At 48.6% G+C, this 14,450-nt stretch overlaps 1 protein-coding gene and 1 long non-coding RNA gene across 2 annotated transcripts; one reads left to right on the top strand and one right to left on the bottom strand.

Moving 5' to 3' along the window:
• Positions 1-841: 841 nt before the first annotated feature.
• LOC147375000 (uncharacterized) lies at positions 842-8,065 on the bottom strand. Its single transcript, XR_015156036.1, has 3 exons — positions 7,932-8,065; positions 1,135-2,343; positions 842-1,059 (listed from the first exon to the last, which is right to left on the bottom strand). It is a non-coding gene; the product is annotated as an uncharacterized LOC147375000 (long non-coding RNA).
• Positions 8,066-8,237: 172 nt separating this feature from the next.
• LSM10 (LSM10, U7 small nuclear RNA associated) lies at positions 8,238-10,766 on the top strand. The gene is made up of 2 exons (XM_086379811.1): positions 8,238-8,587; positions 10,036-10,766. Exon 2 carries the CDS (start codon positions 10,051-10,053, stop codon positions 10,417-10,419), a length of 369 nt encoding a protein of 122 aa, XP_086235937.1. The 5' UTR covers positions 8,238-8,587; positions 10,036-10,050; the 3' UTR covers positions 10,420-10,766.
• The last annotated feature ends 3,684 nt before the right edge of the window (positions 10,767-14,450 follow it).

The raw sequence follows: 14,450 nt of genomic DNA, 5'->3' as shown, positions 1-14,450 counted from the left end.
TCTTCTCAACTCAGTCTTAAAACTGTCCTACTCTTGTTCTTATCATAGTATTGATCATGTAAATTGTGCAAGGCAAAGCTCTAGAAAAGCCTCCTGAACAAAAGTGCTTTAATGGCTTCCAGAAGAAAGATGTAATAAAAATTGAGAGTGAAGGGACTTCCATGGTGGTCCAGTGGCTAAGACTCTGCCCTCCCAATGCAGGGGGCCCCGGTTCAATCTATGGTCAGGGAACTAGATCCCACACGCTGCAACTGAAGACCTCACATGCCACGACAAAGGTCGAAGACTGTGTGCCACAACTGAGACCGGGTGCAGCCAAATATTTTAATTATTTATGTATTTATTTATTTTGGCTGCAGCCGGTCTCAGTTGCAGCATGTGAGATCTAGTTCTCCGATCAGGGCTCAAACCCAGGTTCCCTGCATTGGGAGCTCAGAGTCTTAGCCACTGGACTGCCAGGAAATCCCCAAATAAATATTTTTAAAATATTGAGAGTAAAAAAGAGAGAGAAAATAATAAAATATTGAAAGTGGGGCTTTTCTGGCAGTCCAGTGGTTGAGAGTCTACCTTGCAATGCAGGAGACACCAGTTTGGTCCCTGGTCCGGGAAGATACCACATGACACCGAGCACCTAAGCCCATGCACCACAACTGCTGAGCCCTCACCACACAACTACTGAAGTCCGCGTGCTTTAGAGCTGGTGCTCCGCAACAAGAGAAGCCACTGCAATAAGAAGCCTGAGCGCCACAGCCAGAGAAAGCCCACGAGCAGCAAAGACCCAGCATGGCCAAAAATAACTAAATAAAAACTATTTTAAAAATTGAGATTGAAGGGGCAGGAAGAAAGGGAGGAAATGTATTTAGCCCTTAAGTCATGCCATGCAAGATTAACTCACTTTTTTCCTTACATCCAGATCCCGGTAGGCAAGAAACAAATTTTAGCATCGCAATCAGATCCTGAAGATCCCTAAGTCTAAACAGGATCAGATCCCCTCATCCTCTTCCAACAGGTTTGTCACTCTGGTTTACATCCATGGAGACAAATTCAAGTCACAGGAAACTGTAGAAAGACAAATGCAAATTACAGGGGGGAAGTGTATATATTATACTTTTTTTTTTTTTTTTACCATAATACCTAATTGTTCAGTCGCTCAGTCATGTCCGACTCTTTGCGATCCCATGGACTGCAGCACGCCAGGCTTCCCTGTCCTTCACCATCTCCCAGAGCTTGCTCAAACTCATGTCCATTGAGTCAGTGATGCCATCCAACCATCTCATCCTCTGTCATCCCTTTCTCTGCCTGCCTTCAATCTTTCCCAGAATCAGGGTCTTTTCCAATGAGTCGGCTCTTTGCATCATGTTGCCAAAGTATTAGAGATTCAGCTTCAGCATCAGTTCTGAATATTTAGGACTGATTTCCTTTAGGATTGACTAGTTTGATCTCCTTGCAGTCCAAGGGACTCTCAAGAGTCTTCTCCAATACCTCTGCTCAAAAGCATCAATCCTTCTGCGCTCAGCCTTCTTTATGGTCCAACTCTCATGTCCATACATGACTACTGGAAAAACCATGGCTTTGACTATACAGACCTTTGTCAGCAAAGTAATGTCTCTGCTTTTTAATATGCTATCTAGGTTTGTCATAGCTTTTCTTCCAAGGAGCAACTGTCGTTTAATTTCATGACTGCAATCACCATCTGCAGTGATTTGGGAGCCCAAGAAAATAAGGTCTGTCATTGTTTCCATTGTATCCCCATCTATTTGCCATGAAGTGATGGGACCAGATGCCATGATCTTAGTTTTTTGAATGTTGAGTTTTAAGCCAACTTTTTCACTCTCCTCTTTCATCTTCATCAAGAGGCTCTTTAGTTCCTGTTCGCTTTTTGACATAAGAGTGGTGTCATCTGTGTATCTGAGGTTATTGATATTTCTCCTGGCAATCTTGATTCCAGCTTGTGCTTCATCTAGCCCGACATTTCGCATGATGTACTCTGAATATAAGTTAAATAAGCAGGGTGACAATATACAGCCTTGACACACTCCTTTCCCAATTTTGAACCAGTCCTTTGTTCCATGTCCAGTTCTAACTGTTGCTTCTTGACCTGCATACAGGTTTCTCAGGAGGCAGAGAGGGTGGTCTGCTATTCCCATCTCTTAATAAAGAATTTTCCACAGTTTTTTGTGATCTATTTCATTAGCATGGTCAATGAAGCAGAAGTAGATGTTTTTCTGGAATTCTCTTGCTTTTTTGATGGTCCAGCAGATGTTCGGAATTTCATCTCTGGTTCCTCTGCCTTTTCTAAATCCAGCTTGAACATCTGGAAGTTCTGGGTTCATGTACTAATACCTAATTATAAAGACCCAAATTAAAATCCAGAAATCAATACACCATTTACCTACCCCTTCCTCCCTTTAGGTGGCGCAAGTGGTAAAGAACACACCTACCAATGCAGGAGACATAAGAAACACAGGTTTGATCCCTGTGTGGGGAAGATCCCCTGGAGGAGGAAATGGCAACCCACTCCAGTATTCTTGCCTGGAGAACCACATGGACAGAGGAGCCTGGTGGGCTACAGTCCATAGCGTCACCCAGAGTCAGACACGACTGAGGCATCTTAGCGCATGCACATGCTCCTTCCCTTAAATCAAGCCTGGAAAACTCCTCTTCAGCTGCCAAATTCCTGGACAGCTGGCAGCAGAGGGAGTGGAAAGAACTGTTTCCAAGGGACTGGGCTGGAGACCCCTCTTCTTAGTTGAATCTTCCCTACCCAGCTTCAGGATTCAATGCAAAGTAAGTTCTCATGTCATAGCCCACCTCTTTTCAAATGAGAATGTCAAGATGCATTCCAAGAGCCAATGGAAATCATTCTGGATTCTTTGGTCACCCTGACACTTCCACCACCACCCCACATACACACATGGGACATCCTTTTTGTTTCTGGCCAGTGGTTCCTCTGCTGATGAAAATAACAGTATCGTCTCTGCTGGTTCCCAAAACCACAGGAAACCTGTCACGTGAGGCCTAGCGAGGTGTGGCCTTTTTTTCTCATTATGAAGGTAAAGGGCCTGCCAGGGTGTGTCATTAACCCTAGTCCCATATTCTGGGAGAAAAATAAGAGGAAAACTGAAAAAGTGACTTTTTGAAAATCACAGAGACCGCTGAAATTACAATACAGGAAGTTGTTTAAATTCACATCTCTTACAAAATTCTTCAAAAGTCACTGTCTATAAACTTCATAAATTGTTTTCTCTTTATTTTTGGATTACTTAAAACGTAAAATTTTAAAACACGAAGGATAAAATAAGTATTATAAACAAAGCTTTATAGACCTGGGGGCAGACCCAGACTCCTAAATCCTACACGTGCACATTGGCTTCAGATCCCTCCACCCTCCTCTTTGTAAAATTCCCCAACTTCCTTTTGTTTCTTTTTTTTTTAATTGGAAGCTAATTACTTTATAATATTGTGGTGGGTTTTGCCATACATTGACATGAATTAGGCATGGGTGTACATGTGTCCCCCATCCTGAACCCCCCTCCCACCTCCCTCCCCATCCCATCCCTCTGAGTCATCCCAGTGCACCAGCCCTGAGCGCCCTGTCTCATGCATCAAACCTGGACTGGCGATCTGTTTCACATATGATAATATACATGTTCAATGCTATTCTCTCAAACCATCACACCCTTGCCTTCTCCTTTTTTCATGTATTTAAGGGGAAGGACAAGGATGCTCTCAGTTCAGGTTTTCTGGATATCCAGAAGGCCTCCCAGCTTCAGTTACAACTGAGAAGATAATAACCTGTGTGGGATGCCCTCCCTCACCTCTCCCCTCTAGCTCAGCACATCATTTACCTTCCTTACCCCTACTCAGCCCCCTTTCCGCACCTCAGAACTTCACCAAAAGCCGAAAGGCCGCCAAGGAGCCCGTGGGTCCCACGCAATCCCACACAGCATGGCCTCGGCTCCTCCAGGACCTCCTCCTGCCACCAGCTCTCCAGCCTTCCCGTTTCATCACCTTGCTCTCTCCCACTCCCATAGCTTCTGTCACAACACAGTCCCTTTCCAGTCTCCAGCCCCAGCTTTGCTGGATTCAGCTGTCTTCTCTGCTCCCCATTCTCCTGGGCCTGGTTCAAGACCCTTTTCTCCTTTTCTTACTATGTCCTTGTACTCAAATCCTACTGATTTCTGACCACACTTCCCCTCTCTTCCTCCGTGGCTTCTTTTTTTTTTTCCTTGGCTATGTTAGGTCTTAGTTATGGCACACAGGATCTTCAGCTTTAGTTGTGACACGCAGGATATTTTGGCTTCGGCATGTGGGATCTAGTTCCCTGACCAGGGGTCGAACCCAGGCCCCCTGCACTGGAAGCACGGAGTCTTCTTGGCCACTGGACCACCAGGGAAGTGCCCCCTCGGTGGCTTCTGATTGAAGATTGCCCTCTGATACAGATGTTGATGTAGCCATTTTTCAAAGTCTGTGAGAATGGCTGGGGCGATTGCAGGAGGATCCTTGATCACCCCTGGTTTCCCCCAACCCACCCTGTCATCACACTCACTTCAGCGGTCATCTCACGGCCCCATTTCTCACCCTCACCCTATCCTTTGTTCTCACCACCTCCATGCCTGTGCTGACCACATATTTATGTGCCCTGCAGTGCTTAGTCTGCATTCTTCTGCAAACTATTTTGCATTCCTTTTTTCAGAGAGGCCATTACTTTGATCCCGTACTATTAACTCACAAATTTCCATATTCCCCTCTCTGGGCTGCAGGTTCACTTTTCCTGAGACATTCCGTCACCTCACGCTTAGTGTCTAACATTGATATCATTTTTATTTATTCAGGACATTCACTTTACTTTCAAAAGGCATGAAAAATCTTCTTAAATTTCATATAGAATAAGACAGTTCTCCATGGAAAAGCACCAGAAGCAATGGATAGAAGTTACCCAAAGCTTCCTAACAATGGAGTAGAACAGCCGGCACAGGAGTCAGTTGCTGGTCACTGGAATATCCAGCAGTGACTAGGGGGTCACGGGAGTGAGGGAGGCTGCAGAGGGGAATTGGACCCTGGGTGGGAATTTGGAGCAGGTGACCTGGGAATCACCCAAACTCTCAGGATTCTGTATCTTCTGACTGTTGGATACAGAACCACAACGAAATCATGTACAGGGAACAGGGAAATTCAAGGCTCCTGTGACAGTGAAGTTGTTCAGTCGTGTCCAACTCTTTGGGACCCCATGGACTGTAGCCTACCAGGTTCCTTCATCCATGGGATTTTCCAGGCAAGAATACTAGAGTGGGTTGCCATTTCCTTCTCCAGGAGATCTTCCCAACCCAGGGATTGAACCTGGATCTCCCACATTATAGGCAGACGTTTTACCATCTGAGCCACCAGGGACGTTCTCAAGGATCCTGAAATGAATTCAATTCAACTGGGCTTTAGTCTGGGTTTGAAACTGAACAACAACAACAACAAAAAAATGGAACTAATTCTCCACTGAGGTGAAGGAATTTACTGAAAGGGCTTCAGGCAAATGACAGTTGTCAGGAAGAGTGAAGGATCATGCAAAATGGCCAGGAACCAGGGACGGGGAGGCGGCATGGAGAGCACGACAGCAGCAGCACCCGCAGGGATGAGGCGCTGGATGACGCAGACACCAAGATGAAGCCTCAACCGTTCCTGCTGGTCTGTGTCCCTTGCTCCAGATTTGGAATCTGATAATGCCTGAGTTTAGGTCACCAGCCTGTGCCATAGCTGACAAGGATCAGAGACAATATCTGCCCTTTAAACCATATAGAGTGGGAACAGAAACTCACCTCTTACTGAAATTCACAGAATGGCAGATCTCCCCAAAGGTGGGGAAAGGGGTTCAGTGAGCTGTGTAGCCAAAAAATGAGATACCCTCTAAGGCGTGAACCCCCTCCCAACCCTACCACTCTTATTCCTGTCAATGGACCATCAGCGTTAAAATTTAAATCATCGATTTCCCCTCCTGCTAACCACATTCCAGATTTAATCAGTCCCCAAGGATTCTGATTCACTCTCTTCAGGGTCTTTAACACTCATCCCTTCTTTCCATCCCACTGCCACCAGTTCACTTAGCTCCCATCATCTCACCACATTCATAAAACCATTGTTCCTCCTGAAACTGAAGTTTGTAGGGTGAAGCATCTCAGCCTCCTAGGGCCTTCTCCCTGTCTCAACACCCAAGAGATGAGTAGGAGAGGTGAGATCTACATAAATAGCTATGGTGAATCTGCATACACCAAGCAAACATGTATCAAGCAGTATGCTATCAGCCTCACTCCCAGTTGGCATTCTCAGACTTCAGGAAGGTACAGCCAGCCTTTGAAGGAGGGATTGGACTTAACATCTATAGATAAAAAGAGAGGATCCCAGGCAGTTGAGCACGATAGCAAAGGCAGAGACAAGAGTTCAGGGCTTGCCTGGGAGTCGCTGAGTCTGACTTTAGGAGGGCATTGGGTCTCAACATTAGTGTGCACTGTTAGATGTGCATATTCCTGGGCTCTGCTCCTGATTCTGTAGGTGTGGGGTTGGGTTTAATAAGCATTCCAGATAACATTAAGGCAACTGGTTCCCTGGGACTTCCCTGGGGGTCCAGCGGCTAAGACTCCGCACTCCCAATACAGGGGCCCTGGGTTCCATCTCTGTCAGGAACTAGATCCCATATGCCACAACTAAGACCTGGCACAGTCAAATAAATAATTTTTTTTTAATGAAAGGAGATAAGAGGTTCCCTTATGTACATGGAGATCATTAGTAACCTTTTCAAGAGAAGTTAATGTGAGTAAAACTAAAAATACTCTTGAGAAGAAGCCAGATTACAGTGAGCTGAGTGAGTAGGTGAAAGCCCTCCGGATAGAGCAGCTGTTCTCAAATTTTCAGTCTCAAAACCCTTTTGTGCTCTTTAAAAATTACTGAAAACTAAAGTATTTATGTGGGATATATATATATAGTAATCACATATATATGAAATTGAGATAATATATTAATATTAATTCCCTTTTAAATAACCATAACAGACCCATTATCATATTTTTATTTTAAAATAACTATGCTGCTAAGTCGCTTCAGTCGTGTCCGACTCTGTGCGACCCCAGAGACGGCAGCCCACCAGGCTCCCCTGTTCATGGGATTCTCCAGGCAAGAACACTGGAGTGGGTTGCCATTTCCTTCTCCAATGCATGAAAGTGAAAAGTGAAAGTCAAGTCGCTCAGTCGCTTCTGACTCCTAGCAACCCCATGGACTGTAGCCCACCAGGCTCCTCCGTCCATGGGATTTTCCAGGCAAGAGCACTGGAGTGGGGTGCCATTGCCTTTTATATTTTTAAATTTGGTGAGAAGAGTGACACTGCCTTATATTTTTGCAAATCTGTTTAATGTCTGTCCTACTAGAAGACAGGTTCTCATATCTGCTTCTGCGTTCAGCCCATTGTGCTATGTTGTTTTGACTGAAGTACAAGAAGAAGTGGAAAAGGCAATGGCACTGCCCTGCAATATTCTTGCCTGAGAAGTAGCACGGACAGTGCAGCCTGGCGGGCTACAGCCTATGGGGTTGCAAGAGTCCGAAACGACTTAGCAACTAAACCACCACCACCACCACAAGAAGAAAATCCAGTCTCACGTAGAAATGGGGTTGCAAAAAAAACTCCCAATTGGAGAATCACTGATATAGAGGCCTCTCCTGAGAAGTTCAACTGTGGAAGGTAGGAAAACAGAGTAGCTGCCAGGGAGGAGAAAGACATTTTCTATTTTTAGGATAAGAAGAGACCAGCTGTGATGAAGGAGGAAAAAGGGATGGTTTCTGAGAGAGGTTGAAACCAGTAAATGAGAGGGTAAAGGAATGACCTAAGCCTAACTCATGGGACTTCTCCAGTGTGCCAGGTGCTGTCACACATTAATGAAGGTCACTCAAACCTTGAAGGGGCGTGGCTCAGATGGTAAAGAGGTGAAAGTCAAAGTCGCTCAGTCGTGTCCGACTCTTTGATACCCCACGGGCTGTAGCCGGCCACTCTCCTCTGTCCGTGGGATTCTCCAGGCAGGAATACTGGAGTGAGTTGCCAGAAGGGGATCTTCCCAACCCAGGGTTCGAACCCGGATCTCCTCCATTGCAGGATGGACTCTTTACCGACTGAGCCGCCAGGGAAGCTATTATTTCATTTGCTGGATGAAAGAATGACTCCAAAGGAGAAGATAATCCAGTGACGTCTGTCGGGCAGCAGGAGGGCGAGTCTCGAGTCCGCGAGGCATTCTGGGGATTGTAGTTCCGGGCTCGCCGCGGGGGACGCCGGCTCTGCGCTCGGCCGCGCTCTCGTGCTCCGGAAGGACCGAGCGGCCCCGCGGTTGCCATAGCGTCTTAATCCCGCAGCGAGAGGGAGGCAGCCCTGCTAGGCGCCGGCTAGTTTCGGCGGCGACGTGCAGCGGCACAGCGGAAGGAACCCGCGCGGCGGGCCTGGGGAGCCAGGGGCGGAGCGCGAGCGAGCCTGGAACCACGGAGGCGGCGGGAGCGGGGCCAGCGTCTTCCTCCCGGTTGCTGAGCTTAGCTGCTCTTCCCAAGCCCACTCCCACGCTCTGTGAGTAAAGGGTCGTCACCATCCCCACTCTAGGGACTAACAGGCTTGAAGAAGCCAAGTGGCTTTCTCGAGGTCGACCCTCCTAGGAAGTGCCCGAGCCCCGTCCTCGGGCCCAGACCTGCCTCTTTGCAGTCACTGTGCTCCCCGAAACCCTCGTTTGAGCGGATACGCCTGGTGAAACCTGGGTGGGGTCGTTAAGAGTCTTCCGGCCCAACTCCTAGCACCTTGTCAGTGGAGTGGGTAGCTAGCTTGCCACACTTCATGCCACCCTGCACAGCCCTGTCGGGATCCTGAGTGAAGTCTTAAGGAAAGAAATTCAAACACCTGGCACTCAAGGTCTGAAAATGGGGGATGGATAAGACAGTTACATTAATACAGCATCCGAGCGTGTCGAAAGCAAAGTAAGATACACTCAGTGTGTTGAGAACCTGTTAACCTCACCTGTCGGTTTAATAGACGGGGAAACAGGTTCAGAGACATTAAGTAAGTGGCCAGAGTGTGGGTGGAGTGGGGATTCCAACCTCCACGTTTCTCTACCTTCAATACCTATGTGCCATATACGCTACCGTTTCCTTTTTTTTTTAACAGTTGTCTAAATTCCTGGTTACATGGCAGCAGCATCGTGTGGACCAGTCATTCTCAGTGGGCCCTAAACCAGCAATATCAGCATCAGCTGAGAATATGTTAGAAATGCACATTCTTGGGCTCAACCTCAAACGGACTGAGTTAGAAAGGGTGGGGGGGGGAATCCTTTAACCCCTCCTGCAGGTGATTCTGAGGCACACTAATGTCTGCGAACTGGTGAAGCGATTCATCTAGGGGTCATGTTAAAATGCAGCTTCTTTCAGTAGATCTGGGGAAAGCCTGGAGATTGTGCATTCCGAAACAATACCTGGGTGATGCTGAAACTGCTGGTCCACAGACCGTACTTTGAGCAGCAAGGGTGTAAACTACACTTTAGAGGAGTGGTTCTCAGACTCCTTGTCTCTGCGTTTAGATGCACATTAGAATTACCTGGGGAGCTTTTACAAAATAGGGTACCTGGGCCCCGCCCCTGACCAAATGAATCAGAACCTCTGGGGTGTGGTGACCAGAAACTCACTGGGTGATTCTCATAATGAGGGTTCAGAACCCTGGGTGTGGGAATTGGAGCTGGGCAGCCATGGATTTGAATCCCAGCACCTTGGGCCAGTTACTTAACATCTCCTGGCCCAATTTTCCTTGTTTATAAAGTGAGTGTAAGTGATCCTTGGTTTGCAAGGTGTTGTGAGGATTCTATAAGGTGTGTCCATGAAAGCACCTAAGGGCGCTCCGTAGGCATAAAAATTGAGGAGGTGGGCATACTTGGGGAAGTCTGGGCTGGGGATTTTGTGCTAAAAGCTGACATTGGTGAGTTAGCACCCATACTCCCTAGCCTGCTTCAGCTCCCCTGTGTGTGCCCCTCCCAGAGCAAGCGTGGAAGAATGGAGGTGAGCCACTCGGTGAAGGAGCGGACCATCTCCGAGAACAGCCTGATCATCCTGCTGCAGGGCCTCCAGGGCCAAGTCACCACCGTGGACCTGCGGGATGAGAGCGTGGCCCACGGACGCATAGACAACGTTGATGCTTTCATGAACATCCGCCTGGCCCAGGTCACCTACACAGACCGTTGGGGGCATCAGGTGGAGCTGGACGACCTCTTTGTGACAGGCCGGAACGTCCGTTACGTCCACATCCCCGACAACGTGAACATCACCGCGACCATTGAGCAGCAGCTGCAGGTCATCCATCGGGTGCGTTACTTTGGCAGCAAGGGGCAAGGCCGGCAGGAATTTCCCTCCAAAAACTCTTAAGTAAGCCTGTCCCGGTCCCCACTCAGGTTCCTGCAGACTTCTTCTGAGCCAAAGCCTGCTCTCCCTGCCCACCCAGAACCTGGGAGGGGAGCAGGACCAGCCCAGAAGCTGGTGTCTGACAGACGTCACCTGTCACAGCTGCCTTTCTCAGGGTCTCACCTCTCAGACTCACCCTGGAACCCGGAATTTTAGTTATCTGACTGTGGCCTTGGGGTAGATGACAACCCTCCCTTTGGATCATTATTTATCTGAATCTCTACTGATTTAGGGATTGTGTCAGTTTTCAGCCCTCTTGCATTGAGGACTATTAAATACTCTGGGCCTGAGGGGCCCCATTTCTCTTGTAATTGTGTTTGTTTTCTCATGAAACAAAAGGAGGATGCAGAGAAGTCTGTGCCTCGTGCTTTCTGCTGTGTGCCGGGCTCCCTGTTGGTCTTGGTGTCATAGGGTGCTGGGTTGCCAGCGTGGCTGCACATTGGAGTCACCTGGCCCACCCTCACCTATTTGGCTTTAATTGGTATGAGTTGTGGCCTAAGCAGTGGGATTTTTTTTTTTTTTTTAAGTTTCCCAGTGATACTAAATATGCAGCAAAGTTTGAGGATGTAGGAAAGGCCTTCAGTCTGGTCGGGGAAAGCGACTCTTCTGTTGAGATTTCCCGGTGGAGAGCTTGTTCATCTCTTTCCTGGGGGAGAGCCTGGAGTAATCCCGGACCCTCCCCTCAAGTGTAGGAGCTTATCCAGCAGCAGGAAATCAGGCTCTGATTCTGATATTAGACCCTCAGGGAAGAAGGGGGTCTCGGGATGAGAACCCCAGCCTTGGCAGCCCTGCCACAGGCCAACTACCATCTCGTGAAAACGACTCTGTCCCTTGGAATCAGAGAGTTTGTCTTCATCAAACAAACATCCACAGAGCAGCTGCCGTGTGTCAGGCCTCCTGCTGAGCACACATTGTCCAATAAGCTTTGGTCCCTTCTGGAGAGGGACTTAGAATCTCGGGCCGGAGGTAGACATTTCCCGAGGGAGACGCAGAGCGGTGTTGGTTGGGCGCAGGCAGCCCACAGTCACCGCATGTACATTCTAATCCAGTCTGTTTAAGTGTTGTCCCTGGACCATCTCAGCAGAACCAGCTGGAATGTCTAGAAGAACCACCTTCCTGAATCCCCGGATTGAAAACAGAATCTGGAGCCTGAAAATTTGCTTTATTAACACCCACCCACCCACCCATCCACCAGGAGTCCTTTGCCTGTTGTATTTCTTCTATTGCCCAGAGGCCTCAGAGGCCACAGGGGAGAACAGTGGATCTGAGCAGGGAGAACACCACTGCTCTGAGTTGCCAGGCCTCTGCTAGCTAGAGTTAAGGAGAGCAACACGAACAGACTGCGGGTAAGAGAAGCCAGAGGGCAGGTGCAGAAGGGAGTCGTCACTGTGGAAATGTCTGTGTTCTCACAGCCGCGGGGAGACCGCCTCCTCCGGTGTGATGAGCTGGTGGGGAGTCTCCCCACACTGCCGCCGTCACAGACATTCCCCACGTGTCTGCAGATGCTGCCACACTGGAAGAGGGCCCGGGCTGGGAGTTCAGCCTAAAGGTGGAGGAGAGGTAGGCTTCAAATGGTGTGCGGGGTGGGGTGGGGGCATCTGAAGGGAGGAGGGGCGACTTCCACATCCTCCAAAGAGCAAGGGAAAGCCTAGCATGGATAGCTGAGAAGGGCGGCTCTGGACCCATTCTATAAGTTCGGTAAGCATTCTGCACAGATCCCAATGGGCCTCTGTGCTTCCAAAGACAGGTGGGAGGCAGGATACCAAGACCTTCTGAGATACACTAATGCCAAGTCCCTGGGGTAGAGCACAGCTCTACCAAGGTTATGGGTCTTGGCATCTGGTCCTGGACTGCTGGGAAATTGACCAGGGCCCAGGTAGGGATTGGGGGGAGCTCAGTGCCACCAAGCTATGGCAAGCCATGGGTCATTCATTCCACAAGTAATATGAGCCACAGTGCCAGCTACTGAGGGAACAACAAGAGAGACAGGGGTCCTGCTCTCATGGAGCTGATGTTCTGGAGGGGGAGATGAACAGAGAAAAATATACAGGAAGGAAGTAAACAGGAAGGAAATAAACAGGGCACATGGAGAGAAAATAGGTTTTATTTCCAAAAGTGTAGTCTGAAGAAGTTAAATTTAAACTGAGAAGGCACCTACCATTTAAAGAGCCAAGGGAAGACAGAGGAAATCGCCAGTGCAAAGGTCCTGAGGTGGAAAGCTTGAGGGTTGGGGGCAATAACCAAATACCACTGTGACTGTTGGTGGAAGAGAAGCAGACAGGTGAGACAGGAGAAATGGGAAAGAGGTGAGGCAAATGATACAGGGCCTTGTGGGTCAGGAGTATAGCTCGTTCCAATCTCAAGTGTGTAAGAAACATAACTTGAATTTTCTCTAACTCAACTGAATTCATATTTTGCTTTACTCAGCCAGAGTGGCAGAAACTTAATTGCAGTCAATTCAGGGTTCCCCATCACTTTCTTTGGAATCAGTTGAATTCCAGGGCATTTCCTTTCAAGATGCCAAAGCACGGGAAGGGCAGTCCCACTGGCGTTCCCCGAGATGTCCTGGTTTTGTCCTGGTCTTCTGTCTTCAGCCCACTCAGGATGCTGCCAAGGTGCTCCTTCCTCACCTCCCGTCCGATCGTAACCCGTCCCCCTCTTGGTGTTCAGACTCTCACTCTTACTTTCTAAGGCCAGTCAGGCCCAGCAAGTTCCTAGGGTCTTGGGTGAGTTGGGCCCCATTTGCCGCGTGCAGCGCAGAGGGTTCTGTTACTTCTTGGTGCTCCACCAGGAAAAGGAGCACACGTCTTCCTGCTTCCCGGGCCCTGAGACCCAGCGGATGCCCTCTGGCTCAGAGGCTGAGCTGCTCTATTCTCAGGGACCACCCCCTCAAGCCTCAGTCTCCCAGATCCCCCTCCTTACAGTTTTCTAAATTTAGATCTGCACAGATATTCTTTCCATCCCTCCCTGAAGGCGAGCAAGGCTCTTAGAATTCAGAAGCTAAAAATGAACTCTGCATTCTGACTTGTCATTTGTTTCCTGGTGTAATGAATGCATAGTAACCTAACTGTATAAGGGAAGAGCCAAGGGACACCAAGGAAGAGAGGAAAAATGTATTTCAAAATGTCATTGTCCCATTGAGGTTTGGGTTTTGTGGTCATCACTGCGGCCTTTGTTCAAGCCGGCACATGACTGAGCACTCAGGAATTCTGAGTGAGAGGGCATATCCAGGCCATAGAGAGAAGAGAACAGGAGGCTCACTCACCTGGGGAAGGGGACTACCAGGGATCTGAGGAGAACTGGGTGGGCTGTGGCTTGACATTCAGTTCCCTAGGGTGGTGCGGCCTCTCCAGCTCTCAGCTGGATGGGACCCACAGAAGAACATCCAGTTCAGTGAGTTCCAGTCTGGAATGCCTAGCTGAAGGGTCCCTGAGGGCAGCAGGAGTCCCTTGAGCTCTTATCAGTGTTCTAGAAGGACCAGAGGAACAGCACATAGTCTATGAACGTTAACCAAGCTGACTTGATCTCTGCTTCAGGCTGGAATTCTACCAAAAGCGTGATGGGCCACTGGCTTCCTCTTCCTGATCACAAGCTCTCATAGCTGTAATATGAAGCTGTAATGAATAAAAAGGAAGAAATGACTTGATGGCAGGTTGTACAAAATCTTACCAGATACGAGGCTCATGTGGATGGAAAATACTAAAAGAGGCTTTCAAGGTGACACTGTTGGGAAGCCCTGATCCAGTCCAATTCTGTCATTTTTCAGTCGAGGAAGCTGAGATCCTCTTTCTTTAGGGAGAAGGTGGAGGGGTCTCCCTGTGCCCCGTAATTAAGATAATGGCAGAATGCCAAGATGGTCACCACAAATAGCTACTGCTTATTGAATCTCACTGTGCACCAGGCCCTGTGCCAGGGGCTCCACGTGCTCCAGGAGGCAGAGCTGTGGTCCTTTTGGTCCCACTGGATCTCCAGCATCCAACTCAGTGCTCTGCACA

Source organism: Bos grunniens, chromosome 3, assembly GCF_055505025.1.
Source record: "Bos grunniens cultivar Pamir isolate PY7600 chromosome 3, Bosgru_T2T1.0, whole genome shotgun sequence".
NCBI lineage: Eukaryota > Metazoa > Chordata > Mammalia > Artiodactyla > Bovidae > Bos > Bos grunniens.
Note: the sequence above shows the minus strand (reverse complement) of the source record. Positions and strands in the feature narration are given on the sequence as shown.